The following is a 12,860-nucleotide window of genomic DNA, read 5'->3' as shown; positions in this document are numbered from 1 at the left end:
AGTTTCACATGTGGATTCACCGAACCCTCCAGAATTGGATAATAAAGCCATTTTTTTCAAATTCAAAACCAATATATCTAAGCTAGCAAGCTAATAAACTAGCAAACTCCCATTTAAAATTTTTCTCATTTGGACAGCATATTTTATAAACAGGTCAAAATTTGAGACTATGCTGCCCATTGGTCCGACATATTCCTCCATACCAAGTGGGAGTCAACCTTCCACTGAGCAAACTCGTAATGAAAAGAAATGGATTAAGGCTGTAAATTAGGAGCAAACCGGTCCAAAACCTGCTCGAAAAATCCACTTTGCCTAGGTTTAATCAGCGTACGAAAATAGGGCTCTGCATTTGATAAGATAATTATTAGATGATTATTAAATATTTGCTTTTAACAATAAATGCTTACAATAAAGTTGAGTTGTTAATGATTGATTGCCATACACACGTTTTGCTCTTAATAAAACTGCCTTGTCATTTCAACCGGTTCAAACTGGCCTCTGTTCCACAGGTCAACTTTAAGGATAAGCCGCGGACATTAAGAAATCAAACTTTCTCATATTATCTGTTGCTAAATGCAATATGGCCAACCCAAAAAAGGGCACAGAAGGAGTAGGTTTAGAATGATCTTGGGAACTGTATTGTGTAGTCTAGTATTGCATTGTATACTTCCATCCCGTTCTCCTTGCGCAAGTTCTCAAAAGGTGGGTGCCTTCTCTTTTTGTTTTGGGTAATTTTATAAATGTTAACCTAAGGATTCATATTTGAACTTGACATTTAATTGGTCCTTCGAGCCGGATTGAACCAGCAACCTAAGGATTCATATTTGAACTTGACATTTATTTGGTCCTTTGAGCCAGATTTAACCAGGGACCTAAGGATTCATATTTGAACTTGACATTTAATTGGTCCTTCGAGCCGGATTGAACCAGCGACCTTAGGATTTATGTTTGAACTTGACAGCCTTTCTTTACCTTCGCGAACCCCTGGGGTTCGATCAAACCCAGGTTAAGAACCACTGCTCTAGAGATAGTCTAGAGCCCCGTGTGGTCTTTTGCAGAATGACGATAAACCGTTGATCGAGATCATGGACCGATTCAGTCCCGTGATCGTCGAGAGTTTCGCCAACGTGGCCGTCACCGACACGGTGAGTGGAGTGAGGCTTGAATGGGATCTATGACAACTAGGGATGACTGCCAGTCTTTTCAGAGGATGTAATTTCAGACATGAATAGGTTATAAGAAAAACATATTTTACATGATTTGGACATCCCTGCATTAAAACAGATCCAGAACTGACCCGGTTGGAATCTCTCTCCAAACCAGGCCAACACCACCGCCAGCCCCCACCTAGACCTCCAGTGGCTGGCTGAGTGGAGCGTCCGGCTGGTCAACAACCACTACGACACCCGGAGCCCGTCACACGTTTGGATCTTGGCGCAGTCGGCCAAAGACCCGTGGGTGCTGTGCATGTACGCCATGCTGCGACAGGATCGTCTGCCCGAGCACTGCCCCGCCGCTCTGGGCTATGCCTGGTCCTACGCCTTCGCTCGCTTGCAGACGCTCATGCCAGCTGTTGACCCCAAGTGAGATTTTAATTGATGGTAGCGTTACAAAGCTACCATCTATGCTAATCCTTGGCATGATATCAGCAGGACGTGATCCCAAAATGCCACCAAATCAACAGGAAGTGACACAATATCAATAGGAAGTGACCCCATATCAACACCAAGTGACCTGATAACAGGGTGTGCCCCAAAATGCTCCCAAATTAACAGGAAGTGATGCAATATTAATAGGAAGTGAGTTCAAGATGCCCCTAAATCAATAGGAAGTGACCCAATATTAACAGAAAGTTACCCCAAAGTGCCCCCAATGTAACAGGAAATGACACGATATCAACAGTAAGTCACCACAAAATGCTACCAAATCAATAGGAAGTTAGCATATATCAACAGGAAGTGACCCTTAAGTACCAAAAAATCCAAAGGAAGTTAACCAATATCTACAAGAATTGACCATGAAATGCCTCCAAATCAACAGGAAGTGACCTGTTATAGCAACCATCACATTTCCTAGTTAAAAGATTGTTTGGTCCTCTTGTTTTTGTATTTGCCAGTAACCCAGCAAATGCCAAGAAGACCAGTACTTCGGACAATCACCTGACCCTGTGGCGGAACTATTTGATCCTTTGCTTTGGGGTGGCCAAACCCAGCGTGGCATGTGCGGGTCACCTGAGAACGTCGACACCCGAGATCACGACGGCCGCGCCTGACGGTGCGGCCAACCATGACAACAAGGTAACAGATCAGATATGAAACGACCTCACATATATGATTTCAGATCGGATTTTGGTGCTTTGTGACTGTTCAAACTACAAAAGAGCAATCCAGTTTGAATCTGGATCAGATAAAAAACAGATTTTGACTGCCAGTCTGAACAAGGCACACAGTATGTTATTTCAATCTGTCTCGCAAAAAATCTGATTTCTGTGCTTTGGGACTGGTCAGACTATAAAAGAGCAATCCAGTTTGAATCTGGATCGGCTGAAAATCGGGATTTCGGGCGCCAGTCTGAATGAGGTATTTGTGATTTCAGTCTGTCTCCCAAGAATCAGATTTTTGTTTTGGGACTGTTCTGACTACAAAAGAGCAATCAAGTTTGAATTTAGTTCGGCTAAAAATCTGATTTTGACTGTCACTCTGGACGAAGCATTTGTGATTTCAATTAGTCTCCCAAAAATCAGATTTCTGTGCTTTGGGATTGTTCAGATTACTAAAAATAGATCCAGTTTGAATCTGGATTGGACAAAAATTGAGTTATGGCTGCCAGTCTGAACGAAAAAAATGTGATTTCAATGCGTCTTGCAAAAATCAGATTTCTGTGCTTTGGGACTGTTCAGACTGCCAAAGAGCGATCCAGTTTGAATCTGGATCAGATTAAAATCAGATTTTGATTCCCAGTCTGAATGTAGGACATGTGATTTCAATCTATCGGGCAAAAATCTGTTTTCTGTGCTTTGGGACTGTTCAGACTACCAAAGAGCAATCCAGTTTGACTCTAGATCAGATAAGAATAAGATTTTGGCTGCCAGTCTGAACGAAGTGCATTTGATTTCAATCCGTCGAGCAAAAATCAGATTTCTGTGTTTTGGGACTGTTCAGACTACCAAAGAGCGATCCAGATTGAATCTGGATCTGAAAGAATCCACTTTGAATCTGGATCTGCTAAAAATCTGATTTTGGTTGCCAGTCTGAATGAAGCATATGTGATTTCAGTCCGTCGGGCAAAAATCTGATTTCTGTGCTTTGGGACTGTTCAGAGTACCAAAGAGCGATCCAGCTTGATTATAGATCAAATAAAAATAATTTCAATCCATTTTACAAAAATGATTTCTGTGATTTGGGACTGTTCAGACGACAACAGAGCTATCCAGTTTGGATCTGGATTGGATAAAAATCAGATTTTGGCTGCCAGTCTGAATTAGACATACGTGATTTCATCTTGTCTCGCAAAAATCAGATTTCTGTGATTTGGGACTGTCCAGACTACAAAAGAGCAATCCAGTTTGAATCTGGATCAGATAAAAATTGGATTTTGGCTGCCAGTCTGAATGAGGCATATGTGATTTTAATTTGTCTTGCAAAAATCAGATTTCTGTACTTTGGGACTGTTCAGACTGCCAAAGAGCAATTCAGTTTGAATCTGGATCAGATTAAAATCGAAGTATGCTGTTTTAGGTGGTCGCGGGTTGTCCGTCTGTCGCTTGGCTCCTCAAGCAGTTGGTTCCCCTCATGCGGGCTGAGAACACAGAGCTGACAGAGGCCTTAGTCGTGGGCTTCGGCCGCGCCAACTCCCTGGTCTTTAGGTATTTTTTCTTTATACTGCTTGAAGTCAGGAAGACGGAATGGGATTGATGTGGTCTGTTTGCACTCAGAGAACTTGTGGAGGAACTGCATCCGCTTATGAAAGAAACGCTGGAACGAAGACCTGAGGTTACTTGATTACATTATTTACTGTTATCATTATGTATGTATAAAAAATAAATAGAAGGAAATATTAAAATGTCATTAAAAATAAACATTTTTGTAAAAAAGATTTTTAAAATGGAAGAAAAATAAAAACAACATAATATTTTTATATTTTTGAAAGTTTTTTGTAAATCAGTATTTTTTTTTTCAATATAATATTTTTTTATTATTTAGAAAAAAATCTTTGATTTAAACAAAAAAATTATAAAAAGATTTTTAGCTGTATTTTTGCATTTCATTTTCTGTATTTCATTATTTTTATTAATATTTTATGTTGTAATTCGTTTTCTTTAATTATAATTCTTTTTATTTAAAAAAATCTGTATATTTTAGGACTTTTTTTTTAGCTGTATTCTTCCATTTAATTTACAATATTTATTATATTTATTTTTTTGAAATGAATATTATTTTTATGTACTTATCAATTGCTCCAATACTTTATGTATATTTGTTAAATGTCAATTCAGGCATCGAGAGGGTTAAAATAATATTGAATCTTTTTCCATTTTTTCTTAATTTGAATTATTTTAATACATTGAATATAATAACTAAATACCAGCTGTAAAACAAACACTTATTTATTTATTTTTAATAAAAAAATGCATTTCAAATAAATTAACAGAATAACAGAATATTTGCAGTTTTTTTCTCTTTTATGAAAAAATAATGAAATTAAAATAAGTCATTTTTATTTTCTTTGATCATATTAATTAAAAAAATCTTTTTATGATTTGTTAGTATTTTATATTTTTACTGTATTATTCCATTTGATTATTATAATAATTTTATATATTTATATATGTTACATACATATATTTATTGATATAATTTATATTTATGTATTTAGTATTTTATATTGTAGTACATTAAAATGATATTTACTCTTCCTTTTAATTTTTTAAAATTTATATTATTTTAAATGGATGAAATTATAATAACAGCTTTAAAAAAATTAAATAAAAAAATTACATTTTAGAATATTTATTACAGTATCTATAAATATGGAATAAATATTATTACTTGTATTATTATTTTCATTATACATTATATTATTAATAGGTACATTTGAATAAATTAACAGAAAAGTTGTTTTTGTTTTCATAAAAACGAGATAGTGTATGTATGAATATTTTATATTTTTATTTTATGATACATTATACTATTTTTAAATCAATAAATTCTTAATAAATTAACAGAATAGTTGCAGTTTTGTCTTTTTCCAAAAAAATAAAATAAATAATATAAACATAAATATTAGTTTTTTTAAATCCTTTTATTTTTTATTATTATTATTTTTTTAAATAAAAAATGGATGAACAATTTTTAAAAATTCTAGTTAAATAAATAAATAAATAAAGGAATACTTGTTATGATTGTTGGCCACAATGGTAGAGCTCAATACTAGCAGACGTACAGTATTGAACTCATTTGATGCCATTGACAGCACTAGACGTTCATTTGCCCCTACCAGTCGAAGTAGATTTGACGTCTATTGCAGTCAATGGCATTCAACGACTTGGCTCCGTCTACTCTTTCCAGAACAAGAAACGACGCGAACGTCGCGACGTTCTCCGACTTCAACTGCTGCGTATCTTCGAGTTGCTGGCGGACGCGGGCGTGCTCAGCGACAGGTAGCGTCCAATTAGAATTCACTCGAAAACAAAATCCACATCCTGCACCAACTTGGCCGCCGCAGCACAAACGGAGCTCTGGAGCGTGACACCTTGGCCCTCGGCGCCCTCTTCCTGGACTACGTGGATTCCACCAGGACGCTCCTGGAAGCTGACAATGACAAAGAAGCGGAGATCCTCAAGGACAGTCGCGCTCACTTCGGCGCCATGGTGGCCAACCTCATCCAGTGTGTGCCAGGTAGGTGGTCTTTCGTAGTTGGCGCTGGGTCGTGGCACATTTTACTGTTGATTTTAAGGGCTTTTTGGGTCCCTTCCTCTATACTGTATTTGGAGCATTGTAGGGTCACTTCCTGTTCATTTGAGGGAATATACTTTTGATTTTAATTTTCCGGTCACTTCCTGCTCATTTGTCAATTCTTGTTGATTTTGGGGCCGTTCAGGTCACTTCCTGTTTATTTGGGGTCACTTCCTGTACATTTGGGGTCATTCCAGGGTAACTTCCTGTATATTTGGAATAATTTTCGGTTGATTTTAGGGCATTTCTTTACTTCCTGTGGCATTTTTTTATGCCATGTGGCAAAATATATTTTGCCATGGGGCATTTTTTTTTTGGTATGTGGCAAAATGGATTTTGCCATGTGGCATTTTTTGGGGGGTGTATGGCATTTTTGGGGGGTATATGGCAGTTTTGCAGGGGATGCACGTCCATGCCATTGACAGCTATGCACGTCCAAATTTTCCATTCATGGGCAAAAATGACAGCCACACGTGTTTTTCTTCCATTTAAAATGAATGGAAAATTTGGACGTGCATGGCCGTCAATGGCATGGACGTGCATGGCCTGCAAAACTGCCATATACACCCAAAAATGCCATATAAACCCCCAAAAATGCCACAAACCAAAATCCATTTTGTCATATACAAAAAAAAAAGCCACATGGCAAAATCCATTTTGCCACAGGGCAAATAAAAATGCCACATGGAAAAATCGATTTTGCCACATGGTTAAAAAAAAAAAAAAAGCCACATAGCAAAATCCATTTTCCCACAGGGCAAAAAAAATGCCACATGGCAAAATAAATTTTGCCACTTGGCCAAAAAATGCCACATGGCAAAAAAAAGTGACACGTGGCAAAATCCATTTTGCCACATGGCAAAAAAATAAATAAATACTCAATGTAAAATCCATTTTGCCACAGGGCAAAAAAATGCCACATGGAAAAATCCATTTTGCCATATGGCAAATAAAAGCCACATGGCAAAAAAAGCACATGGCAAAATCCATTTTGCCACATGGAAAAAAATGCCACATGGCAAAATCAATTTTGCCACATGGCAAAAAAAAAAAAACGAAAAAAAAAAAACACATGGCAAAATCCATTTTGCCACAGGGCAAAAAAAATGCCACATGGAAAAATCCATTTTGCCACATGGTAAAAAAAATGCCACATGACAAAAAAAAAGGCCACATAGCAAAAAACATTTTGCCACATGGCAAAAAAAAAAAAAAAAAAATTCCACACGGCAAAATAACTTTTGCCACTTGTCCAAAAATGCCACATTGAAAAAAATTTTTGCCACTTGGCCAAAAAATCCCACATGGCAAAAAAGTGCCAAATGGCAAAATCCATTTTGCCACATGGCAAAAAAAAAACACATGACCAAATCAATTTTGCCACATGGCAAAAGAAATGCCACATAGCAAAGACATTTTTCCACTTGGCAAAAAAAAATGCCACATGGCAAAAAAATGCCACATGGCAAAATCCATTTTGCCACATTGCAAAAAAATTATAAAGCAAAATAAATTTTGCCAATTGGCAAAAAAAATAAAAATCCCACATGGCAAAAAAAAAAAAAAAAAAAAAAAAAAAAAAAAAAAAAACGCCACAAAAATGCCACATGGCAAAATATTTTGCCACATGGCAAATACCACTTTTGGTTCACACTGTCTCTCTTTGTCAGTTCCTATGGATTTTGGGGTGTTTCCAGGTCACTTATTGTTAAATTTTGGGTCATTTCTAGTACATTTGAGGGCATTCCGGTGTCACTTCCTGTACATTTGGAATCAATGGCATTTCCAGATACTTCCTGCTCATTGGTCAATTCTTGTTTATTTTCGGGCTTTTCCAGGTCACTTCTTGTTGATTTTGGGCCACTTCCTTGTAATTTTAGGGTGCTTACAGGTCACTTCATGTCTGTTTTAGGGCAATCTGGGGTCTTTTCCTGTATATTTGGAATCATTTTCTGTTGAAATTAGGGCATTACCAATTACCATTACCTGCTCATTGGTCAATTTTTGTTGATTTTTGGGCCTTTTCAGGTCACTTCCTGTTTATTTTGGGTCACTTCCTATACATGTTGGGGCATTCCTGGGTCACTTCCTGTACATTCGGAATAATTTCCTGTTGATTTTGGGGCATTTCCAGGTACTTCCTGTTTATTTTGGGGAATCCTGGGGTAACTTCCTATACATTTGGAATCATTTACTGTTGATTTCATGGCATTTCTGGGCCACATCCTCCCTATGGATAACTTCTTGTAGATTTTAGGGCATTTCCAGATACTTCCTGTTCCTTTTGGGTCACTTCCTTGTAATTTTAGGTTACTTAAGGGTCAATTCCTGTACATTTAGGAGCCTTCCGGGGTCAGATCTTTTACTTTTTTGATAACTTACTGTTAATTTTAGGCTATTTCCAGGTCAGTTCCTTTTCGGAGGCCACTTCCTATTGATTTTTGGCAATTTCTGGGTGACTTTCTGTACATTTTTGGGCATTCTGGGGTCACTTTCTCTACATCTTGGATCATTTACATCTGATTTCCGAGCCTTTTCCAGGTCATTCTCTGTTGATGTTGCACAAAAGTTGTATGCAGATTTTGCAAAAAAACGTATAGTTCCACCTAAATTTGACATCCCTATTCATTTCAAATGGGAAATGTATGACTTCTAAAAGACCAAAACTCTACAAAAAGTGACCCAGAAACGCCCTAAACTTAATCGATATCAGCGATGCTATCAAATTTTGATGAGGGCACCACTGCTCCTAAGTGCACCACAGGCGCTTCCTGTTCCCGCAGCAGAGCCTCCGACATCATCTCTTCATCCTCTTCAGCCAGTGGGCGGGGCCTTTCAGCGTCATGTTCACCCCGTTGGACCGCTACAGTGACAGGAATCACCAGATCACACGCTCCCAGTACTGCGCTTTGAAGGTAAAAAATAAGAAATGCTCTACCGGTCTTGGTCCGATGGGTGTGAACCAAAGGGACTTTTTTTGTCCGGCAGGCCATGTCCGCCGTGTTGTGCTGCGGGCCGGTCTTCGACAACGTGGGCCTCTCTTCGGGCGGCTACCTCTACAAGTGGTTGGACAACATCCTGGCCTGCAAGGACCAACGGGTATGTTCAGTGAAGTTCGATCTAACCACGCCCATTTTGGAGCACTTGCTTCAAATCACGTGACCAAAGACGTTTTGAACAGCTTTACTGGTTCATTCAGACTGAATCAGCGATGTAGTTTGGCCCAATGGGCGGGGCTTTGAAAGGTTGGTTTACACTAGAACTACAAAGGGTGGATCAGTTGATACAAATCAATTTTCTATTCAGAGAAGGGTCATCTGACTCTAATCAGAAAATCTTTTGTTAGCATTGAGGTCCTCATTAGTTATTCGCATTTACACTCGCAAATGCTAATTGGATTGCTCCAATTAGCATCTTGAGTGTTTGCAGGGCAGGGCTGCCTTGGCTATGTCGGAAAGTGGACTGCTCAGGCAGGCAATCGGGCGGACAACCTTTGTACATATTCCAAAAGCTGCAGTTTGCCTACTGTTCAAGGGACGGCATAATAAAAAACAAAACATTTTTTATGACACTTCGCCCTTTTCCCGGGGCTAGGTTGTTGCTGGAGCAATTTTTCCTTCTGCGCCTTCTTTGCGCCCACATGAGAGTGAGCCAATTCCTTTGCATGACCCACCAAGAAGTCCACCCATCTCTCTTGCCTTCTGGTGCATGCCTGATACAACACCCGGGATTTGCAAATATTCAAGATGCAAATTGCAGCCATCCAGAGTGAAACCCCCACCCCCTTCACACATAAGCAGCGACTCCACAGGAGTGTGTAGGGGGGGTTGTCTGCTTGAGTGCTTATTTGAGTGGTCTATGAGTTTGGTATCAGGGTCATTTGACACCTTTCTGGTCTTTCTTTATAGTCCAAAAAACCCCGGGACTTCCAGTTTTAAAAAGGGGAAATGTTACAGTAAAATTAATGCCCGGTTTTGAAAAATATACAGTAAAATCTTCCTATTCATATTGGGCCACTTCCTGTTGGTTTTGAGGCATCTCGGACTTTGTGTAGGTGTCGGGTCAATTCCTGTTGATTTTGGATCTTTTCGGATTTACTTCCTGTACATATTGGGTCACTTTCTGTTGATTTCGAGGCATTTAGGGGCATTTCCTGTTGATTTGGAGGCTTCTTGGACTTCCTGTAGGTATTGGGTCACTTCCTGTTAGGTTTGGAGCATTTTGGATTTACTTCCTGTACATATTGGTTCACTTCCTGTTGATATGGGGGGATTCCGGGGTCACTTCCTATTGAATTGGGGGCATTTTGGGTTAACTTCCTGTACATATTGGGTCACTTCCTCTTGATTTTGAGTCATTCCAGGGTCATTTCCTATAGATATCAGTTCACTTCTTGTTGATTTCGGAGCATTTCGGGGTCACTGTTTATATTGCAGCACTTAAGTTGGAAAATAGTAAGAGTACAACAATTTTGAGAAGGTTTTTGTACTATTGAAATGAATGGCGAATAGGCGTATTGTAAATTAATGGGAAATTCGGGCCATCAGAAATGAATTCGTATGTTTTTGGCAAAATTTGGCTCGTCTTGACTCCCAAAAGTCTTGATCACGAATTCAATTCAGTTATTCTTGATAAATTGGAACTTTGGGTAGGGTCTTTCGTCTTGCTCTCTGCCTTAGTCCTGAATTGGACTCCATCTCCATCGTGATTGTGAATTAATTTAAGTTATTGCTGATCTAGGAGAACTTTGGGTCAGTTGGCTCACGGTTTCGGTCTTGAGCCCAACACTATCCTGGATTGACATTGATTTTGGCAAGATGATCAATTTGCGAATCCCTGCTTGAAATTGAAACAAAGGCACGTCTTCTTTGACATCAGGTCCAGCGGCTGGGCTGCGAGGTGGTCATCCTGCTCCTGGAACTCAACGTGGAGCAGGTCAACCTCTTCAACTGGGCCGTGGATCGCTGCTACACGGGTTCCTACCCGCTGGCCTCGGGTTGTTTCAAAGCCATTGCCGCAGCGTGCACCGGCAGGTACGGCCGAACCTCCCGGTAGCTCGCCAGTTGTGCTTCTTGACGCGCCCGTTTGACTTTTCCTGCAGAAACTACCCGGGTGACACGGTGACGTTGCTCAATCTGGTCCTCTTCAAGGCGTCGGACGCAAACAAAGAGATTTATGATATTTCCATGCAATTGATGCAGGTGAGATGAAGGCTAACATGCGGGGTGGAGCTTTTGTGTGACCGGTACTTTTCCTGAAGCAGATTCTGGAGGTCAGGTTGTTCGCGTACTCCAAGAAGGTGGCTGGGCAGAAGCCCGATTGCGTCCTTTACGGCACCCACGAGGCCTTGCCGCCTCTCTACAGCATCTCGCTCTCTGAGCTCTCAAGCCAGCTGGCCGTGATGTACCCCGAACTTACTCTCCCTCTTTTTTCAGGTTTGATTTCGTGCGTCTTTTTTTCATTTGACTTATTATTGTTATTGAATTATTAACTCATTAAATCATATCGTATACAACACATCAAATATATCAACATATATAATCATGTCAAATAGTCATATTTCATATCAAATATCATGTCATATGACATTTATCATGTCATATATTGTGTCGTGTCATCGTGGTCAGGTCGTGTCGCGTCATGTCCGTCGCCATCATGTCACGTACGTCGTCGTCATGTCATGTCCTCTCCTCTCCGTTGTCCTCGTGTCGTTTCATGTCAGTCGTCGTCATGTCCTTCTCCATGTCTGTCGTTGGCGGTTGTGTCATATTGTATCATGTCACGTCTGTCATCATCTCATGTCTTGTCCCGTTGTGTTTGTCATCATCATATTATGTCCGCCCTGGTCATGTGAAGCCATGTCTTTTCATGTATGTTGTCATGTTGTGTTGTGTCGTGTCATGTCAGTTGTCATGTCACGTCTGTCATCATGTCATGCTCGTCGTCGTCATGTCGTGTCATATCATGACATGTCATATTCGTCGTTGTCATGTCATGTCTGTCGTCGTCGTTTCATGTCTGTCGTTGTCATCTAATGTCTGTCTTCATCATGTCATATCTGTAGTTGTCATGGCATATCTGTTGTTATAATGTCATGTCCGCCCTCTTCATGTCCTTTCCGTCGTCACATCGTGTCGTGTCCTTTCCTGTGATGTCTGCCATTGTCATCTCATGTCTGTCTTCATCATGTCATGCCCTGTCATGTCAATTCCGTCGTCACGTTGTGTCGTGTCATGTCTGTCGTCGTCATGTCATGTCTGTCGTCGTCATGTCTGTCATTGTTATCTCATGTCTGTCTTAATCATGTCATGTCTGTAGTTGCCATATCATGTCTGTCGTTATATTGTCATGTCATGCCATGTCATTTCCGTCGTCACGTCGAGTCATGTCCCTCGTCATCATGTCATGTCTGTCATCGTCATTTCATGTCTGTCGTCATCTAATGTCTGTCTTCATCATGTCATGTCTGTAGTTGTCATGTCATGTCTGTCGTTAAAATGTTATGTCCACCCTCGTCATATCATGCCATGTCATGTCATTTCCGTCGTCGTGTCATGTCCTGTCATGTCTGTCGTCATATCATGTCATGTTCATCGTTGTCATGTCTGCCGTAGTCATGTCATGTCATGTTAGTCGTCATCTTCTCATGTCTGTCTTCATCATGTCATGTCTGCCTTCATCATGTCATACCCTGTCATGTCATTTCCGTCATCACGTCGTGTCATGTCTGTCATCATATCATGTCTGTCGTCGTTATGTCTGTCGTTGTCATCTCATGTCTGTTGTCGTCATGTCATGTCTGTCGTTGTCATCTCATGTCTGTCTTCATCATGTCATGTCATGTCATGTCTGTAGTTGTCATGTCATGTCTGTCGTCATAATGTCATGTCATATCTGTAGTTGTCA

At 39.8% G+C, this 12,860-nt stretch overlaps 1 protein-coding gene across 3 annotated transcripts in view; it reads left to right on the top strand.

Moving 5' to 3' along the window:
• The window catches only part of LOC130917461 (protein furry homolog), a 79,844-nt gene that overhangs the window by 22,819 nt on the left and 44,165 nt on the right, over positions 1-12,860 (top strand). For 2 of the 3 annotated variants that reach the window (XM_057838891.1, XM_057838890.1), the window contains exons 20-31: positions 1,059-1,145; positions 1,324-1,583; positions 2,117-2,297; positions 3,738-3,865; positions 3,935-3,992; positions 5,568-5,659; positions 5,725-5,897; positions 8,709-8,869; positions 8,943-9,053; positions 10,833-10,987; positions 11,056-11,155; positions 11,215-11,389. In XM_057838891.1, the coding sequence (XP_057694874.1) occupies positions 1,059-1,145; positions 1,324-1,583; positions 2,117-2,297; positions 3,738-3,865; positions 3,935-3,992; positions 5,568-5,659; positions 5,725-5,897; positions 8,709-8,869; positions 8,943-9,053; positions 10,833-10,987; positions 11,056-11,155; positions 11,215-11,389 (1,681 nt within the window). The remainder of the gene's footprint in view (positions 1-1,058; positions 1,146-1,323; positions 1,584-2,116; positions 2,298-3,737; positions 3,866-3,934; positions 3,993-5,567; positions 5,660-5,724; positions 5,898-8,708; positions 8,870-8,942; positions 9,054-10,832; positions 10,988-11,055; positions 11,156-11,214; positions 11,390-12,860) is intronic. The other variant, XM_057838892.1, reaches the window with a different exon arrangement.

This window comes from Corythoichthys intestinalis, chromosome 6 (genome assembly GCF_030265065.1).
Source record: "Corythoichthys intestinalis isolate RoL2023-P3 chromosome 6, ASM3026506v1, whole genome shotgun sequence".
Lineage (NCBI taxonomy): Eukaryota > Metazoa > Chordata > Actinopteri > Syngnathiformes > Syngnathidae > Corythoichthys > Corythoichthys intestinalis.
The sequence above is the reverse complement of the archived record's forward strand: the minus strand, read 5'-3'. Positions and strand labels throughout refer to the sequence as shown.